At 36.3% G+C, this 19,422-nt stretch overlaps 2 protein-coding genes and 1 pseudogene across 2 annotated transcripts; 2 read left to right on the top strand and 1 right to left on the bottom strand.

Moving 5' to 3' along the window:
• Positions 1-6,757: 6,757 nt before the first annotated feature.
• LOC149493403 (epi-neemfruitin B 7-O-acetyltransferse L7AT pseudogene) lies at positions 6,758-7,496 on the top strand (annotated as a pseudogene).
• A 6,363-nt stretch (positions 7,497-13,859) lies between these two features.
• On the bottom strand, positions 13,860-16,258 carry LOC119369110 (uncharacterized). Its single transcript, XM_089725697.1, is given in 8 exon segments — positions 13,860-14,353; positions 14,621-14,684; positions 14,765-14,843; positions 15,314-15,419; positions 15,422-15,543; positions 15,613-15,699; positions 15,820-16,079; positions 16,160-16,258. Coding segments are annotated over 8 exon segments (885 nt in total). The 5' UTR covers positions 16,208-16,258; the 3' UTR covers positions 13,860-14,234.
• LOC105635393 (uncharacterized) lies at positions 16,206-19,103 on the top strand. Its single transcript, XM_089725903.1, has 7 exons — positions 16,206-16,241; positions 16,670-16,759; positions 16,920-17,000; positions 17,095-17,226; positions 17,476-17,694; positions 18,040-18,132; positions 18,868-19,103. Exons 1-7 carry the CDS (start codon positions 16,206-16,208, stop codon positions 19,027-19,029), a joined length of 813 nt encoding a protein of 270 aa, XP_089582029.1. The 3' UTR covers positions 19,030-19,103.
• The last annotated feature ends 319 nt before the right edge of the window (positions 19,104-19,422 follow it).

Below are 19,422 nucleotides of genomic sequence, written 5' to 3'. Positions count from 1 at the left end.
CCTTCAGCAGATTAGACAACATGAAGAAGAGGTTGCTAAGGCTCCAAAAGCTCTGTCCTATATCCATGCAGCTGTTGCAGATCCTATCTTCACCAAGATTATGACATGTGAGACAGCACATGAAGCTTGGGAGAAGTTAAAAATTGAGTATCATGGATCTGAAAAAACTAGACAGATGCAGATATTCAATTTAAGAAAAGAATTTGAAATATTGAAAATGAAGGAAAATGAAAAGGTGAAAGATTATGTTGATAGAGTTATGAAAATTGTAAACCAAATTCGATTGTTGGGAGAAGAGTTAGAAGAGAAGAGAATTGTGGAGAAAGTTATGGTGACTCTCCCTGAAAAATTTGAAGCCAAGATTTCTTCTCTTGAAGAAACTTGGGACATGTCACAAATATCCTTGAATGTGCTTTCAAATGCTCTACAAGCTGTAGAACAAAGAAAAGCCTATAGGGAAGAAGAAACCATTGGAGAGAAGGCTCTTGTTGTGACTCATAAAACAAAAATGCAAGAAGGAGGTTCAAGAGGCCAGCAAACTGACAGAAAACCAAAAATGAAGAAGAATTTCAGAAAAAATTGGAGGAAGGACAGATTTCCACCTTGTCCACATTGCAAAAAAACAAACCACACTGAGAACTACTGCTGGTTCAGACCTGGAGCTCAATGTAAGGTGTGTAAGCAATTTGGTCACACCGAGAAAGTTTGTTCTACAAACCAGAATCAGCAAACACAAGCCCATCATCATGCACAAGTCACCGAAAATTCTGAAAAGTATGAAGAACAACTATTTGCAGTAAATGAAATTGAAAAATGTGGTGTCTCAATTGAAGCTAAAGAAGCATGGCTTGTTGATAGTGGCTGCACTAACCACATGACACCAAACTTGGTGAATTTCGATAGCTTGGATACAACCTATTCTTCAAAAGTCAGACTTGGAGATGGTAGGCTTGTTGATGTCAAAGGCAAAGGAGATGTGATTGTACAAACTCCTTCAGGTACAAAGCTTGTTTCCGATGTTCTTTACGTACCGGAACTAAATCAAAGCTTGTTTTCAGTTGGTCAATTGCTGGATAAGAATTACAGTTTGCTATTTAAAGATAAAACTTGTGAAATAAGTGATCCTTCTGGCTCAAAGTTATTTGCTGTCAAAATGAAACGGAGAAGCTTTCCTCTAAATTTAAGAGACTTCAAAGAAGAATCTTGCTTGAGTCATAAAGAAGAATCTGATTTGTGGCATAAGAGACTTGGTCACACCAATCTCAATTCATTAAAATTGCTACAATCCAAGAAGTTAGTTGCTGATTTGCCATCTATAGTTGAAGAAGACAGCAGTATATGTGAAATATGTCAGTTAGGCAAACTCAGCCAAACACCATTTCCATCTGATCAAGCATGGAGAGCTTCTATGAAACTTGAATTAATACACACTGATGTGTGTGGCCCTATGAGTGTCTCATCTTACAATGGCAGCAAGTATTTTCTATTGTTTATTGATGACTACACCAGATTCTGCTGGGTATATTTCCTCCAATTCAAATCTGAAGTTTTCAAAATGTTCTTGAAGTTTAAATCAATGGTAGAGAATCAAGCTGGCTCCCCAGTCAAGATTTTAAGATTTGATAATGGGGCTGAATTTACATCCAATCAATTCAAGCAATATTTGCAAGAAGCTGGCATTCACCATCAATTAACAGTAGCTTACACACCTCAACAAAATGGTGTAAGTGAAAGAAAGAATCGATCTGTGATGAATATGGCGAGATGTCTCTTGTTTGAGAAAAATCTACCCAAAGTTCTTTGGGCTGAAGCTGTAAACACTGCTGTATATCTTCAAAATCGGCTTCCAACCAAAGCTATTGATGGAAAAACTCCTTTCGAAAGCTGGTTTGGAGTTACACCATCGGTTGGTCATCTCAAAATCTTTGGAAGCATATGTTATTCATTTATTCCAAATGCAAAAAGAGGGAAATTGGATCAACGAGCTGAAAAAGGAATTTTAGTAGGCTACAGTAGTGAATCCAAAGCCTACAGAATTTTGAATCCTGTTACTAAACAGATGTATGTCAGCAGGAGTGTCAAATTCGATGAGAAAGGTGAATGGGATTGGAGTAAAATGGAACCAAAAAATTCTAAATCAATTCTTGATTTTCAGCAAGAGCAAGAACTTCCAGTTGACAATGAAGAAGAATCAAATGAAGATGATTATGCAATTAGAGGAACTAGATCCCTAGAGGAAATTTACAGCAGATGTAATGTTGTCTCACTTGAACCAACTCAGGTGGATGAAGCCTTAAAATTGCCTGAGTGGAGAGCTGCCATGGAGGAGGAGTTGAAGATGATTATGAAGAACGAAACATGGATTTTAGTTCCTAGACCATTGAATAAGCATGTAATTGGAACTAAATGGGTATTCAAATTGAAATTAAATTCTGATGGCTCCATCAATAAGCACAAAGCAAGATATGTTGTTAAAGGCTACGCTCAACAGCAAGGGGTTGATTTTACAGAAACCTTTGCACCAGTTGCAAGATTTGACACTATCAGATTGATTTTGGCACTAGCAGCAAGTGAAGGTTGGCAAGTCTTTCAATTGGATGTGAAATCAGCTTTCTTAAATGGTTCTTTGAAGGAAGAAGTGTATATTGAGCAGCCTGAAGGTTTTAATGATGGAAGCAATAGAGTGTGTTTGTTGAAGAAAGCACTCTATGGTTTAAAACAGGCCCCAAGGGCCTGGTATGCCAAGATTGATCATTACTTGCTGAATTTGGGTTTTAAACGAAGCTTGAATGAGGCAACACTTTACGTAACTCAACAAGGAAGTGATGTGCTTATCGTTTCTGTGTATGTTGACGATCTACTTGTCACAGGTAACAATTTACAATTAATTCAAGAATTCAGATTGAAGATGCAGCAGTTTTTTGAGATGAATGATCTTGGCTTAATGTGCTATTTCCTTGGGATTGAAATTGCTCAAGATGAGCAAGGGATTTTTATTTCACAAAAGAAATTTGCTTGGGAGCTGCTTAAAAGGTTTGAACTTAGCAAATGCAAACCAGTGAGTACACCTACAGCCCATGGAATAAAATTGCAAAAGGATGCTGGTTCTCACTCTATAGATGCTTCAACTTATAGGAGCATGGTTGGTTCTTTGCTGTATTTATCTGTAACAAGACCAGATATCATGTTTGCAACAAATTTACTGTCGAGATTCATGAATTCTCCAACTGAAAACCATCTTACAGCAGCCAAACGAGTTCTGAGATATGTGCGAGGAACTGCTGAATTTGGTTTATTTTATAGAAGATTAAATGGTGTGAAGTTGTTGGGGTTCTCAGACAGTGATTGGGCTGGTTCATTGGACGATATGAAGAGCACTGCTGGTTTTTGTTTTTCACTTGGTTCTGCTGTCATTTGCTGGGGAACAAGAAAGCAAGCTTCAGTTGCTCAATCAACTGCAGAAGCAGAGTATGTTGCAGCATCTGCTGCTGTAAACCAAGCTATATGGTTGAGAAATGTATTAGTTGATCTGAATTTTCAGCAAGAAAATCCAACTAAAATACTTTTTGACAACAAATCAGCTGTTGCTATGGTTAAAAATCCAATCTTCCATGGAAAAACCAAGCATATCAAAATCAAGTATCATGCAATTCGTGAAGCTGAAAAGGAAAATGAAATTCAGATTATTCATTGTAATTCTGAAGACCAAACAGCAGATATTTTCACCAAGGCATTGCAAAAACCAAGATTTGAATTTCTTAGAAATAGACTTGGTGTTTGTCTCAACTCTTGCATCAAGGAGGAGTGTTAAAGTTACAGCTACAGCTATTGATGCAAGTGTTGTTGACAATTTTTGGAGGTATTTTGTTAAAGTCATTTAGATTTTGTTGTATTTTGTTGAAATCAAGAGGTAGGTGAACTACCTTGCTTTTAGGTAGGTTTGGTGAACAACCTTCCTTGACTTATGGAAGGTTGGTGAATAAACTTTAGACTAGCTCTATTATAAATGTTTACATTATGCTGTAATGGAATTAATAAGAAATTAATTGTTTCTTCACACTCACAAAATCTGCAGCTTTTTCTTTTTCTGCAGAATTTCCTTCTCTTCCTTAATTTTCTGCTCTTCTAAACCAACAGTTTGATGTTTTAGACAAGGATACAGAGCTTCTTCAATATGCTTCCTTTAATCCATCTCCAATTTATAATTAATTATCATGCATTTTTAGTAATTAAGTATTGCTCTTTCATGTATTTCTCCTTCTAAGAATAATATATTTCTTTTTTGATAATAAAGTTTTCTTTAACTATATATTCAAATGCCTTATAATACACATCACATATATCTTTGAATAATGTTTTATTCATGTGTTCTTTCAAATTAATTAGTCTGTTTAGTGTAATGAGCGTCAAATATGGAAAAAAATTAGCTAGTATATTTTAAAAAATACTGAGACAAAGTAATTAATTTTTTCAAGGATAAAGTTATTATTTTTTCTAAACCTCTTTTATAGAGTGCTCTTGCAAAATTTGAGAGAAATTATATAACTATAATATACACGAATTGGAGTTTATAGCATAAGGAAATACGATAAAGTCGGTAATTTCATTTAATTGGTTTATAAATAGGGTCATGAACCCGATTTAAATAAGTTTTTTTCAATGGAATATTATTATCCCAATCACACTGCGATAAGAAAAAGAGTGGTAGGATAGGAGGAAGTGGAAATTAGTTTATGACATAATGAAGGTTTTTTGCCCCACGTGACTGGTGAATAGGGCTGCACATGACCAAACTCAAGTGATCCAATTCAAGCCGACGGATTTGAAGATGTAATGGTAGAGTTGAGCGAATCATTTTTATAATTCATGGGTTGGATTGGGTCACGAGTTTATCAGATAAATTTATAGATTTGACCCAACTTATAAGTAATGTTAAATATGTATATCTATATTTACATGTAATTATGAATTATTTAAGTTAATTTGATTTGATTTGCAATTTTAAATATAAATACTAAAATTATTGCCTCTTTTTAAGTATAAACATGCTTTCAATTGTTTTAACTGGAATACATTGTAGTTTAAAACATATTGTGTGATTATGTTAGTATTTTTTTTTTTTTAATTTTACTAGTTGTCTTTTTTATTAGGAAATTTAATTTTTCATTTTTTCATTTATTATTATTATTATTATTATTATTTTGTAAAAGAAAATAAGAGTTGTCCCGCTAACTAGTAATTAATTAATTAAGTGATTAATTACTAGTTTTCTTTTGGGTGGGAGGAAAGAAAAGAAGATAGGGATAAGGGTTAAAATCACTATACTATTATGGTCAACTATACTAATCTTTTATGCTACTTTATCCTAGTATTATTATTATTGTTCTTAAGAAATTTAATTTTGATTTTATTATTGAAATATATTTAGTTTATGAAAATTATTATATAATTAAATTTATAAATATGCTTAATTTTTGGTAATTCCTCTTAACTAGTTGTATTTTATTTAAAAATATTTATATTATTATTATTTATTTGACCTGTGAATTTATATTGAAATCGTACTTAATTTAATTTGTTCATAATCCACGGATTTACCAGCTACTTTTAAAATGCTGTACAACGGTAATTTCCACGTTTACAATCCATGTTGAGTCGATAAAAACAATCAGGTGTTAGAGACAGTTCGCACTATTGCAAAAAAGCTCAGTATAGAAACGGTAATTTCCGTTGCTAAAATGGGAAAAATGTTGCTAAAACAGCTTCGATTAGAAATCCTCGACTAAACGTCGCCTATCTAATATTGGAAATAGATTTTGGTCTGTTTCTAATTAGCAACGAATAACTGTTTCTAAAAGAATATTTAATTGCTCGAACACCGTGCGAGTAGGTTCATCTTATCGGTGCCCATAATATCAGGCACACTGTGGTAGCTTATTGTGCTCTTTTATTTTTATTTTTTAATTTTTTTTTGATTGATTTTTTTTTTTTTTTTTAAAAAAAGGGTGCAACTTCCAAATAAAGTTGTCAAGCATACCCTCATTGACCATTTTGATCAAAGTAATATAAAATAAATATATATATATATAGCGACACGTGTATGCATAAAAATCAATTAATAAATTTATAGTGGCATGAAACTTGTAAATATTTTAATTAATATAGGACCGGCGTCTATATATGGAAGCCAATCTGATTATCATCTCATATTTCTGCCCAATCTGATTAAGCTGCAAACGATGAATATGGAGGTTGAAATAATTTCCAAAAGCTGCATTACACCCTCTTCACCAACACCACCTCACCTCAAAACCCACAAAATCTCTCTACTCGATCAATTTATATTATCTTTCTATTACCCCATCATTCTTTTCTATGAAAATTCCCAAGAAACAAACACAATTACCAAAAGATCACAGTTGCTAAAACAATCATTATCCGAAACTTTATCTCGTTTTTATCCACTTGCCGGTAAAGTTAAGGACAGATTTTCCATTGATTGTAATGACGAAGGTGTTTATTACACAGAAGCTACATCTAACATTCCTTTATCTCAATATCTGGATCAACCTGATTTCACATCATTCATCAAATTGCTGCCGAATAAAACTCGTGAGTCTGAACTTTCTTCTGGATCTCCTCTTGCTTCGATTCAAGAAACCACCTTTCCTTGCGGTGGCTTTACCATATTAATACTAATAACCCTACACGCGTTGAGGTTGTCACTGCAATTCTTAGCAAATGTCTTATGGCTTCTTTGAAGAATAAAACAGGTATGGATAAACCATTTGCAATAAACCATGTTGTGAATTTAAGACGAAAAATGGAGCCACCATTACCAGAATGTTCATTGGGGAACATTATAAGCATTGCAGGAGCAGTATTCACAACGAAGGAGAAGGAGTTGAGTGAATTGGTGAGTCAACTAAGAGAAGCAATAAAAAAACTGGACATTGATTTTTTGGAGAAGATAAAAAGTGGAGGTGAAGATGGATTCTCCAAGCTTTATGATGCAATGAAGGAGGTTAGAGATTTATATACTAGTCCAGTATTTGGTAGTGAAGCATTGGAATTTGCTGGGTTTAACAGTTGGTGTAACTTTGGTATATATGATATAGACTTTGGCTGGGGAAAGCCAATATGGGCAACTGGTTTTGCTCCGCCGGTGGATGATTCAAATATGCCGCATTTCAATTTCGTGTTTTTGATGGATAGAAGAACAGACAAAGGAGTAGAAGCATTGGTAGGGTTGAACGAAGATGCCTTCAATTTTCTCGAGAAAGATACAGAGCTTCTTCAATTTGCTTCCATTAATCCATCTCTAGTTTTTAATTAATAATCATCCATTGTAACATGAGAAGCTCATAAATGCTTCCATTGACACGTGAGAAGCTCATAAATGCATGTGAAAGAAAATGAGTTCAACATAAGCCAGCTGTGACGTGTGACAAGCTGTTTCTGGCTCCACCACATTAATTTTCACGTTTATTAGGCAACTATTTATTTGTCGTTCAACTAATTTTCTTTTTTCAGTCAAAGCGACATAATTTAATTTTTCTTTCAGTCAAATGTTACTTATCGAAATAATTTTTATTTATTTTTGAATATAAAATAATTAAGATAAATAGGATTGATTCAAGTGAAGTCAAAGAAGTCTCTAGCAGTATCTCAATAGTCAAATTTTTGTGCCTACTTAATCCATCTCCTTTGATAGAATGATTACTAACTTTTTATTCACGTTTAAGTATTGATGTAGTGTGATGGACTGCTTTTTAGTGCTGTACGATGGCGTATAAGATTTTGTAATTACATTTTTGTCCTTTTTGTTTTGCTATAGATTACTTTAATTATGAAATTGTAAAACATTTCTCACGATTTCCATATTATTATTATTATTATTATTATTATTATTAATGTGCATTTTAATACAATACTGTTGTCTCTCTCTCTCTCTCTCTATATAGAAGCTAATCGGATTCGCATCATCATTTCATAATTTTTATGCTTACTTGTTATGCTGCAAATTATGGAGGTTGAAATAATTTCCAAGAGCTGCATTCTGTTAAAGTATTACTGTGGGTCCCTCCAACATATGAGACCCACTCCAACATATGAGACCCACACGGTTTGAAGAAATAAAAAGAAAGGACGCGTTACAGTTTCGGTGGACGCGTTAAACCTCTCCTCTAAATAGGAGAGGATTTTCTTCATCTCAGTACAACACCAGATAGAGAGAGTGAGAGCAATTGTGAGAGAGCGAGAGCAATTGTGAGAGAGCAATTGCGAGAGGAAAATAGTGAGATTTTTTAAGAAGAAAAATTAAGCTTAATTTTTCGGGTATTCTTAAATAGAGGGTTGTGAGTGTATGTAAACACTGTATTTATTTTTCTCCTATAAAAGATCTGTGGCAGTCCGGAGACGTAGGCAAGATTGGCCGAACTCCGTTATCAAATTGTGTGTTATTATTTTCTTTTGCTCCCTCGTAAAGGGGATTTTGCGTAATTTTTTCCCAACAACTGGTATCAGAGCCGAAGGTTTCGGCAGGTCCCGCTAATCAGAGCGGTACCGAATCTGTGGATATACTCTGAAAACAAATATACCACGACGATCAGAAAATTACGACGAGTCTATTGGTGTTGTCCGCTCGGAAAGTCGTTGCAGAATCGACTTAGTGGTGAATAGTAAAACAGTAACTTGGTGGTGAATAGTACTATTAGAGTTACTGTTGCTAAGTCCGTCACTGTTAAGCCCAAGGACTATTCACGCATAGTACTATTTACGTATACGGTTACTATTTACGTATACGGTCACTATTCACGTACAGTACTATTCACGTGTACGGTTACTATTTACGTGTACAGTTACTATTCACATCTACTATTCACGTATACTAACAATCAAGGCGGAGTTAGACTCGAGTGGGAGCAATGGCTGCAGATGAAGGAAAGTCGAAAATTGAAAAATTCGACGGTGCAGATTTTGGCTTTTGGAAAATGCAGATAGAGGATTATCTGTATCAGAAAGGTCTTTTCCAACCTCTCTCTGGAACGAAGCCAGAGGCTATGAAGGAAGAAGATTGGAATCTTCTAGACAGACAAGCACTCGGCGTTATTCGTTTAACCCTCTCCCGTAATGTTGCCTTCAACATAGCAAAAGAAAAGACCACCGCGGGTCTTATGGCGGCTCTTTCCAATATGTACGAAAAGCCATCGGCCGCAAATAAAGTTCACTTGATGAGGCGGTTATTCAATCTACGAATGACGGAAAACGCATCGGTGGCCCAACATCTCAATGAACTCAATACAGTGACAACCCAATTGAGTTCAGTTGAAATTGAATTTGATGAAGAGGTACGAGCATTGATACTTTTGTCTTCCCTACCAGAAAGTTGGAATGCTACTGTCACAGCTGTGAGTAGCTCGTCCGGAAGCAAGAAGTTAAAATTTGATGATGTTCGTGACCTAGTTCTTAGTGAAGAGATCCGACGGAGAGAGTCAGGTGAACCTTCAACTTCTTCAGTCTTGCATACAGAATCAAGAGGAAGAAATTCAACCAGAGGGAATGGACGCGGTAGATCGAACTACCGAGGCAAGTCAAAGGACAGGAGGTCCAAATCCAGGAATCCTAGCAATTTCAATAGCACAAAGACCATTGCATGTTGGAATTGTGGAAAAACTGGTCACTACAAAAATCAGTGCAAGAATGCACCTAAGCACCAGGAGGGGAAGTTAGAGGCAAATGTTGCATCCACCTCAGGAGAAGATGATGCACTTATATGCTCTTTGGAAAGCAAGCAGGAATCTTGGGTTTTAGACTCCGGTGCGTCATTCCATGCAACTTCACAAAAAGAACTCCTTGAAAGGTATGCCCCCGGAAACTTTGGAAAAGTATACCTTGGTAATGACCAACCATGTAATATTGTTGGTAAAGGAGTAGTGAAGATTAAGTTGAATGGGTCTACATGGGAGTTGAAGGATGTCAGACATATTCCTGACCTGAGAAAGAACTTAATCTCAGTAGGTCAGTTGGCCAGCGACGGTTACACAATAACCTTCCACGGCGATAATTGGAAGATTACAAAGGGTGCAATGATGGTTGCTCGTGGAAGTAAGAGTGGTACTCTTTATAGCACAGGAGGAGCAACCTATTCCATTGCTGTTGCAGCAAACAGTGAAACTCCCAATATATGGCATCAGAGGCTTGGCCATATGAGTATGAAAGGAATGAGGATTCTACACTCACAGGGAAAACTACCAGGTATTCAGTCAATTGAAATTGACATGTGTGAAGACTGCATATTTGGAAAGCAGAAAAGAGTCAGCTTTCAGACAAATAGAAGAACCCCAAAGAAGGAGAAACTTGAGCTTGTTCACTCTGATGTGTGGGGACCAACTACTGTCTCATCCATTGGTGGAAAACACTACTTTGTGACTTTTATTGATGATCACTCTCGGAAAGTATGGGTTTACTTTCTAAAATATAAGTCAGAAGTATTTGATGCTTTCAAAATTTGGAAAGCTATGGTTGAAAATGAGACAGGATTGAAGATTAAAAAGCTCAGAACCGACAATGGTGGTGAATATGAAGACACCAGGTTCAAGAAGTTCTGCTATGAGCATGGAATCAAGATGGAGAGAACCGTGCCAGGCACGCCTCAACACAATGGTGTAGCTGAGCGCATGAATCGAACGTTGACAGAAAGAGCCAGAAGCTTACGTGTACAATCAGGCTTACCAAAGCAGTTCTGGGCAGAAGCAATCAACACAGCAGCTTACTTGATCAACCGAGGTCCATCGGTACCATTGGAGCACAAAATACCAGAAGAGGTATGGAGTGGAAAAGAAGTAAAACTCTCACACTTAAGAGTTTTCGGTTGTGTAGCATATGTGCATATAGGTGATCATGGCAGGAATAAGCTTGATCCCAAATCTAAGAAATGCATTTTCATCGGCTATGGCGGTGATGAGTTTGGATACCGCCTCTGGGATGAAGAAAACAAGAAAGTAATCCGCAGCAGAAATGTAGTCTTTAATGAAAGAATGATGTACAAGAACAGACATGACACAGTTGCCAGCGACTCAGAGCAGAGTGGGCCAGTGTTTGTAGAGGTGGACGACATCTCAGAAAGTCTGCCGAATGAGTTAGTTAAAGATCCTCAATTAGAGGAATCGATCAACACACCACAAACTTCTCCTCCACAAGCATTAAGAAGGTCTGAACGTCCTCCAAAGCCTAACAGAAAATATATGAATTATTTGTTATTAACAGATGGAGGAGAACCTGAATGCTTTGAGGAAGCATGTCAAACGGTAGATGCCAGCAAGTGGGAGCTTGCCATGAAAGACGAAATGAAGTCTTTAATCTCCAATCAAACATGGGAACTAGCTGAGTTACCCGTGGGAAAGAAGGCACTTCACAACAAATGGGTGTATCGAGTGAAAGAGGAACATGATGGTTCCAAGAGATACAAAGCTCGACTGGTAGTCAAAGGGTTCCAGCAGAAGGAAGGAGTTGACTACACCGACATATTTGCACCGGTTGTAAAACTCAATACTATCAGGTCTGTGTTGAGTATTGTTGCCAGTGAAGGGCTCTACCTTGAGCAGTTGGACGTAAAGACGGCGTTTCTTCACGGAGACTTGGATAAGGAGATATACATGTACCAGCCGGAAGGATTCTCAGAAAAAGGAAAAGAGAATATGGTGTGCAAACTCAAGAAGAGCTTGTATGGACTGAAACAAGCTCCAAGACAGTGGTACAAAAAGTTCGACAGTTTCATGCACAATGAAGGCTTCCAGAAGTGCAATGCCGACCACTGTTGCTTCTTCAAAAGATACAGGTCCAGTTATATCATTCTACTGCTTTATGTTGATGATATGTTAGTAGCAGGTTCAAATATGGATGATATCAGAAACTTGAAGAAGCAATTGTCAAAAGAATTTGACATGAAGGACTTGGGTCCAGTGAAAAAGATTCTTGGAATGCAAATCACGAGAGATAAGCAAAAACAGGTGTTGCAATTATCTCAGGCGGATTACATCAATCGTGTATTGCAAAGATTCAACATGAATAATGCTAAGCCGGTCAGCACACCCTTGGCTAGCCATTTTCGCCTATCCAAGGACCAGTCCCCTCAGACGGAAGAAGAGAGAAAAGACATGGCGAAAATTCCTTATGCTTCAGCCATAGGAAGTTTGATGTATGCAATGGTATGTACGAGACCAGATATTGGCCATGCAGTGGGAGTTGTTAGCAGGTATATGTCAAATCCAGGGAAAGCTCATTGGGAAGCTGTAAAGTGGATTTTGAGGTATCTACGAGGCACTACTGAAAAGTGTTTGTACTTTGGTAAAGGAGAACTAAAAGTACAAGGTTATGTAGATGCAGACTATGGAGGCGACATTGATCACCGAAGAAGCACCACAGGTTATATTTTCACTGTTGGTACTACAGCTGTTAGTTGGATGTCACAGGTACAGAAGATTGTAGCTTTATCCACAACAGAAGCTGAATATGTCGCAGTGACAGAAGCCAGCAAAGAGATGATATGGCTTCAAGGTTTGTTAACTGAGTTGGGATTCAAACAGAAAAAGAATGTTTTGTACAGTGATAGTCAAAGTGCAATACACTTGGCAAAGAATTCAGCATTTCATTCCAGAACCAAGCATATTGGACTTCGTTATCAGTTCATCAGATCTCTATTAGAAGATGATGTGTTAATACTGGAGAAGATCCAAGGAAGTAAGAATCCGGCAGATATGTTAACAAAGGTGGTGACCATTGACAAACTGAAGTTGTGCTCGACTTCAGTTGGCCTGCTAGAATAACAGACCAGAGAAGACTGCCGCATGATTGATGTGTGAAGACAGATTAAAATCAGTCTTCAAGTGGGAGATTGTTAAAGTATTACTGTGGGTCCCTCCAACATATGAGACCCACACGGTTTGAAGAAATAAAAAGGAAGAAGAAAATTTGTTTTCGGTGGACGCGTTAGGATTCGGTGGACGCGTTACAGTTTCGGTGGACGCGTTAAACCTCTCCTATAAATAGGAGAGGATTTTCTTCATCTCAGTACAACACCAGATAGAGAGAGTGAGAGCAATTGTGAGAGAGCAATTGCGAGAGAGGAAAATAGTGAGATTTTTTAAGAAGAAAAATTAAGCTTAATTTTTCGGGTATTCTTAAATAGAGGGTTGTGAGTGTATGTTAACACTGTATTTATTTTTCTCCTATAAAAGATCTGTGGCAGTCCGGAGACGTAGGCAAGATTGGCCGAACTCCGTTATCAAATTGTGTGTTATTATTTTCTTTTGCTCCCTCGTAAAGGGGATTTTGCGTAATTTTTTCCCAACACATTCCACCCTCTTCACCAACACCACCTCACCTCAAAACCTACAAAATCTCTTTAGTCGATCAATTCCTAGCATCTAACTATTTTCCCACCGTTATTTTCTATCAAAATTCCCAAGAAACAAACATAATTACCACAAGATCATCGTTGCTAAAGCAATCCTTATCTGAAACTTTAACTCGTTTTTATCCACTTGCTGGTAAAATTAAAGACAGATTTTCCATTGATTGTAATGATGAAGGTATCTGTTATACAGAAGCTACATCTAACATTTCTTTATCTCATTATCTCGCTCAACCCGACTTAAAAGCACTCAACAAGTTGATGCCAAATGCAGTTCGTGCGTATGAACTTCCTTCTGGATCTCCTGTTGCTTTGATCCATCTCCAATTTATAATTAATTCTCATCCATTATAAGTAATCAAGTATTGAGAACAATGTTTTTTTTTTTTTTTTTCGCTCATCATCAATTCAACTCAACATGTCGCCTGATAATAGGAAGACAAGATTCAACTTCAATAAATAATTGATTATAATTCCCTTTCATAGCATAAATTAATGAGCTAGCATGCCAGCATAGCAAAATGGCATTGCTTGTTTTTCCTCTGTTTCCTTCTCTACTACTTTCCAATTCCTGCTTTGCAATTGCAACTATAGCGGAAAAAATATAAATTGTCATAGCAGAAACGGGTAGAGAAAAAGAAAACAAACAACTACAATGGGGGAAGATACAACAAATCCCCACACACTCTATTGCTTCTAACTTCCTAGTAAACATGAAATTAGAATTGAGAATCTGAACCAGAGCTTCATTCCCACAAACGACCACGGCTACCTTGTGTATTTCATAATGAATAACGATAGAAGATCAGTTACCATCTGATCAAGCATCGAGAATTGGGAACCGATGTTCTGGCCACTTGGGATATGCACGTTTGTACAGGTTCATGCAAACAGTATCATGCTGCTGAAGAACTCCATTAAAGGTGCACTTCATAGCCCCTGAATACAAAGCAGAGACATTAGTCAGTATCGTCTGAAAAGCCAACCAAAATTGACAGGTGCTATCCATGTTTAAAATAGTCGTAGTCAGGGCATTCACGTCTATCCATTATGGCTGCAACAAATTTTCAACGCCTGTTGCACCATCCATATGGCTTGTCTAAGGAACAGAGCCTACGGTGACAATATCATCATCAGATTTTTCACCTACAGGCTACAAGATAAAAATAAAAATTTTCTTTAAAAAAAAGTAATTGAGAACCATACCATGTGTACCAACAGGTTCCTTGATGCGACCACGGCGACCACATTTGGTCCACACTTCCACAGGCTGCAAGCATCAGAATTTCATCAATTTAGGATAACGGCAAATAACCTTTGACAAAATATCTGCCATGGAAATTGTATTACCTTGAACCATCTTACATCCTCTGGGTTATGGAACATGTAGTGCACTGATGCTTTCAATTTTGACACCCGTTGAGGGTAACTGCATGAGAGAGTTCAGTAAATGAGAACGTCAGAATTATATTCAACTTTGAATCATAAGATCCATTTGAGATCATAATAGTTCCACGAAAAGCTCACAAAGCCCACACAAATAGACAAGCAATTAATTGCATCTATAAAAGGCAAATCAGTGCTGTTTTCAGATATACAGGAAACTATAAACTCTTGAATTCAATCTCTGTTTTTTCCCTTAATATAAAAGGTTTTCTATTTTTCTCTTTAATTTTACTCTCCCTTGTTTCATTACTAAATAAGCCCAGTACATTAATGGTTCTTTTTTTTTTTTTTTGGGAATTGAATAAGCCTAACACATGGATTCAGCACAGTGATGGACAATCATAAATGATTCACAGTTCATTGCAATCTGTTATTACTCTCTTTCAATGAATGGAAGTAGTAGAAATACATCAGAATGACATGAATGAGAGGATTGTCATGACAGCTACGTACCCTGTTAATATAATCTTCTTCAGTATTATCCTGTCAGCGTCAGTGCTTCTCAAGGAACCGACAGCAGCAACAGTAGGGGCAGTGCCTCCTTCCCCACGCTTCAAGATATCAAAGGAAGAGGTGGAAATGAAATTGGAGCATAAACTGATGCTATGGAGAATCGGCCAGCATGAAGAAATCTCTCCATCTTGTGCTTGTCTGACTTTATGTTGTCAGTGGAAAATATTGGCCTGGAAAAAAAAAAAATGGTGAACTTTCTACAATGTCAACTTCTGTGATAGTTGTGTTTAATTCATTACCTTGCAACAAATTTCCGAAAGCCAAAATGAAATATTAGTTCTTCTTTGGATTTGATAGGAGCATCATAAGAGTCATGCTTCTTAATTAATGCTGCAGAAAAATAAAAGGCTCATCCAGTAAAACAAAATAGGATCGAGCAAATCTCTCTTTAAGAACAAAAAAGAGAAACTAGCAGTGAGCAGAGAAAAGTTCATGATAGAATATACCTGAAATGAAGGACAGACATTTTAGACTCGTGCTGAAGAAGACCACATGCAATTACAGGCACCGTTTTCGCAAGTACACATAATTTGGAAGCAACAGCAGTGGGTATTTCCTTGATGTGAAGCCTTGCATACTGACCAGCTGATATACAGTCATCCCTGTTATCTTGGTCCATTGCCAGGGCCTTTGCAAAAACATGCTTTTGTGTTTTTGCAAAATTATCAAATGCAAAAATTCGGGCATATTCTGGAGGTAGAGACTCCTGAAATTTGAAAATAACATGAAAGGCGTGCTCTGGAAAGTAACACGATAAATGCAATTACAAGATCACAATTGTGTTACTTTGGGGTCCCATGAAGAGGTCCTAAAGGACTTGAGACCTCTATACATGGCAAAACGCTTTCTAGCAGGAATATCCAATGGAGTTTGCACTTCATCCGGAAATTCTGAAAAAGAGGGAGAAGAGATTAATATCAGAATTAAACAATCTTTTCATTACCCTAGGGAAATAACTAAAATCACAAGAAAAAATAAACATACACAAAGAAAGATTGAAATACTTACCCTTGTCTTCAGCATGTGCTTCTTTAATTTTTTTTATCTCATATTCTATCTGTTCTCTTGTTAAATATTCACCTTCCTGCATGACAAAGGAATGCTGGTTAAATTTGGAGAGCAATTTTAACAAAAAGTGAATTTCTTCTTCCTTTTAATATAATTGAACAGGATAAGGTTTCCATACAAGTATTAGGACGTTTTGAGTGGAGAATTTTAATCAACTACTGTTCTTTGATTGCTATGCTATTATTATGTTTGAATACTGTTTTTGAGTCACCTCTTTGGGATTTGCAGTCGAAGACCAAGAGAGAGATTCTATTAGACTATGTGAAAAATGTGCAGCCTGAATTCATGGAGCTATTTGTGAAAAGGGCACCACAGCAGGTCTTCAAAATTCCCCCTTTTGGCACCATTTGATTTGCTTTCATAGGTTACTATTGTGCAGTTTCACTTAAATGGTCGGAGGAGGCCTATATGTCCATGCTATAGTGGTCTTGGTGGAAAATTGGATATGAAACATCTATCTCATAAATCATTTGTTTAGGTCGTTGAAGCAATGCGGCAGACAGTGACAAATATGATTGGAACATTACCCCCACAATTTTTTGCTGTAACAGTTACCACTGTAAGTTTATTTGATATCTGTGGACTTGCTGATACGGAGAGACAATAAGTTTGCATTTTTGGTTAACTAAAATCAGCTTGATTATTTGTTTTAGGTAGCTGAAAATCTTGCACAGCTCATGTACAGTGTTATGATGACTGGTTATATGTTTAAGAATGCACAATATCGCTTGGAATTGCAACAGAGTTTGGAGCAAGTTGCTCTTCCTGAGGCACAAGATGAGAAGGTAACTTCTTTCTTTTAAGGTTGTTAATTCTTGACACGTCACTACTAAGGTGATTGGTATGGTTGACAACTTCATCTTCATGTCCATATTACTTATACAATTGGTTTTGATGGATAGTCTGATATTTTGTTCATTTATTTTTCTATTTTAAGCTGCATTTACATTGCTGAGTTTGTAGCAGGAGGTTTAGGTGTTTTTGTTTTTCACTTTATTTTTGCATTACATAATTAGATGCTACAACTGTCACAGAATGTGCCACATTATGCTCCTGGTACGCAGAAGAACGTGTCTGGTGAAGTTATCAGGTGGAATAATGTTTGTGGTCCTGAGAAAATAGATGCTAAGAAGTACATTGAGTTACTTGAAGCAGAGATTGAGGAACTCAATCGCCAAGTTGGTAGAAAATCTGCGGATGGGCAGAATGAGTTGTTGGAGTACCTCAAGTCTCTCGAGCCCCAAAATCTGAAGGTATAGATGGTTATCACCTTTTTTCCTTTTTAAATTGTGTTTGTTTTCAATTGCAATAACAGATGTCGTAATTAAGATGGTTCTAACATAATCATTCTGGGTTACAATTGTTATTCATTGTTCTTGCCGTATGTAAGAACATCTATTTATGATTTTCAAAGCATCAAACTTAATATTTGAAATATAAATTCTTTTTCCAAGTCAAAATTTTATGGGAAATGGGTCTGCTATAATCTTTACTGTTAATAACCTCTTTGTTTCTTGTTCCTTTTGCTGGGTTGAATGGTGCAACATTTACCTTGATTTGCTTATTCTGACTTCAAATTCATGTTTATGCTTCTTTAGGAGTTGACGAGTAGTGCTGGAGAGGATGTTATTCTTGCAATGAACACCTTTATTAAGCGACTTTTAGCTGTTGCAGATCTGGAACAAATGAAGGTTTGCTTTTTTATTGAACCACATAAGCTTTGTTAACTGTTTGTTGGGTTATTGGTGGTTAGGTTTTTAATTTGACTGTATTATACTTTAAAATATAGCTAAATGGATTGGATGTTTAATCCGCCAGAGAATTTGAATATTTAAAATGGTTTTTGCCTAGCATAGTGCTTAATTTACCTGTCAGTTTTACATTATTAAGAGCATGATATGATTCAGAGAAGACAACTTCTTTGATGATAGTGCAAAACAATAAGTCAAAGAATGAACTCACATAGTTCAGTAAGACATTTCAAAACTATGATTATGAGGGTTATGCAAATGACAGAGTATGCATTTGTCAAAGACACAAGTCATATCTTTTGGTTAGATTGAAAGATGTGTTAATCTGTGTTCATAGTATCGATTAGGTAATATCTTCATATTTAGATGGAAAGTGATGAACTTCTTTGGATTTTGTTGACCTTTAAAACAATCTTGTTCGAGAACTTAATACATTGAACTTTTTTGCTCCCTTTTCATCCCTCCTGCCTTTTTCTACCCCTGTCTGAATTTATTAACAAGGATTTATGATTTGAAAGTTTTGCGACACCTGGATGTTAATTGGAAAGTTTTATGCATCGAGCTTTTTTTAAAGGGTTGATGCAAGTAACTGCACTTGTTCTTGTTTTTGAACTTAATGTTTGTTGAAATAAATTTCAGTTTTGTATGTTTTTCAAACTTCATTTCTGGTCACAGACAAGCATAACAGAGACCAGTGCAGCAGAACTTGCCAAACTGCTTTATTGGCTAATGGTGGTTGGGTACAGCATTCGCTACATTGAAGTTCGATTTGATATGGAAAGAGTGCTTGGTACACCATCAAAGCTTGCAGAGTTACCTCCCGGAGAAAACATTTAATCACTTGCATGCATGGAAGTACCAAAAATATACGTTATGACATTGGTAGAGCACAATAATCTACTGCTGGATTGATTATGAAATAATAAGGTATAAAAATGCAATAATTAAATAGTTCCTTTAAGGAAATGATATATTTAATTGTAATGATAATACATTGTTATAATTTGAGAATTAAGTTTTTACAAAACAAAATTACTTATCAATTAATTTAATTTTTAATATATAATATAATATTATAAAATATTTATCCACGAAATATCTAGGCATGTCTGTTTTAAGGATCGACAAACCTAACTAATTTTTACTTGCCCTCGGAGTCAAAAGGACTAACCCGAGAGGAGTTTGTGTTACGGATAATATTTTGCTACTATTAATTGAAATTTTCAGAAA

This window comes from Jatropha curcas, chromosome 9 (assembly GCF_041381405.1).
Source record: "Jatropha curcas cultivar XTBG-Jc1 chromosome 9, XTBG_Jcur_1.0, whole genome shotgun sequence".
NCBI classification, from domain to species: Eukaryota; Viridiplantae; Streptophyta; class Magnoliopsida; order Malpighiales; family Euphorbiaceae; genus Jatropha; species Jatropha curcas.
This window is presented reverse-complemented; position numbering and strand designations above follow the sequence as displayed.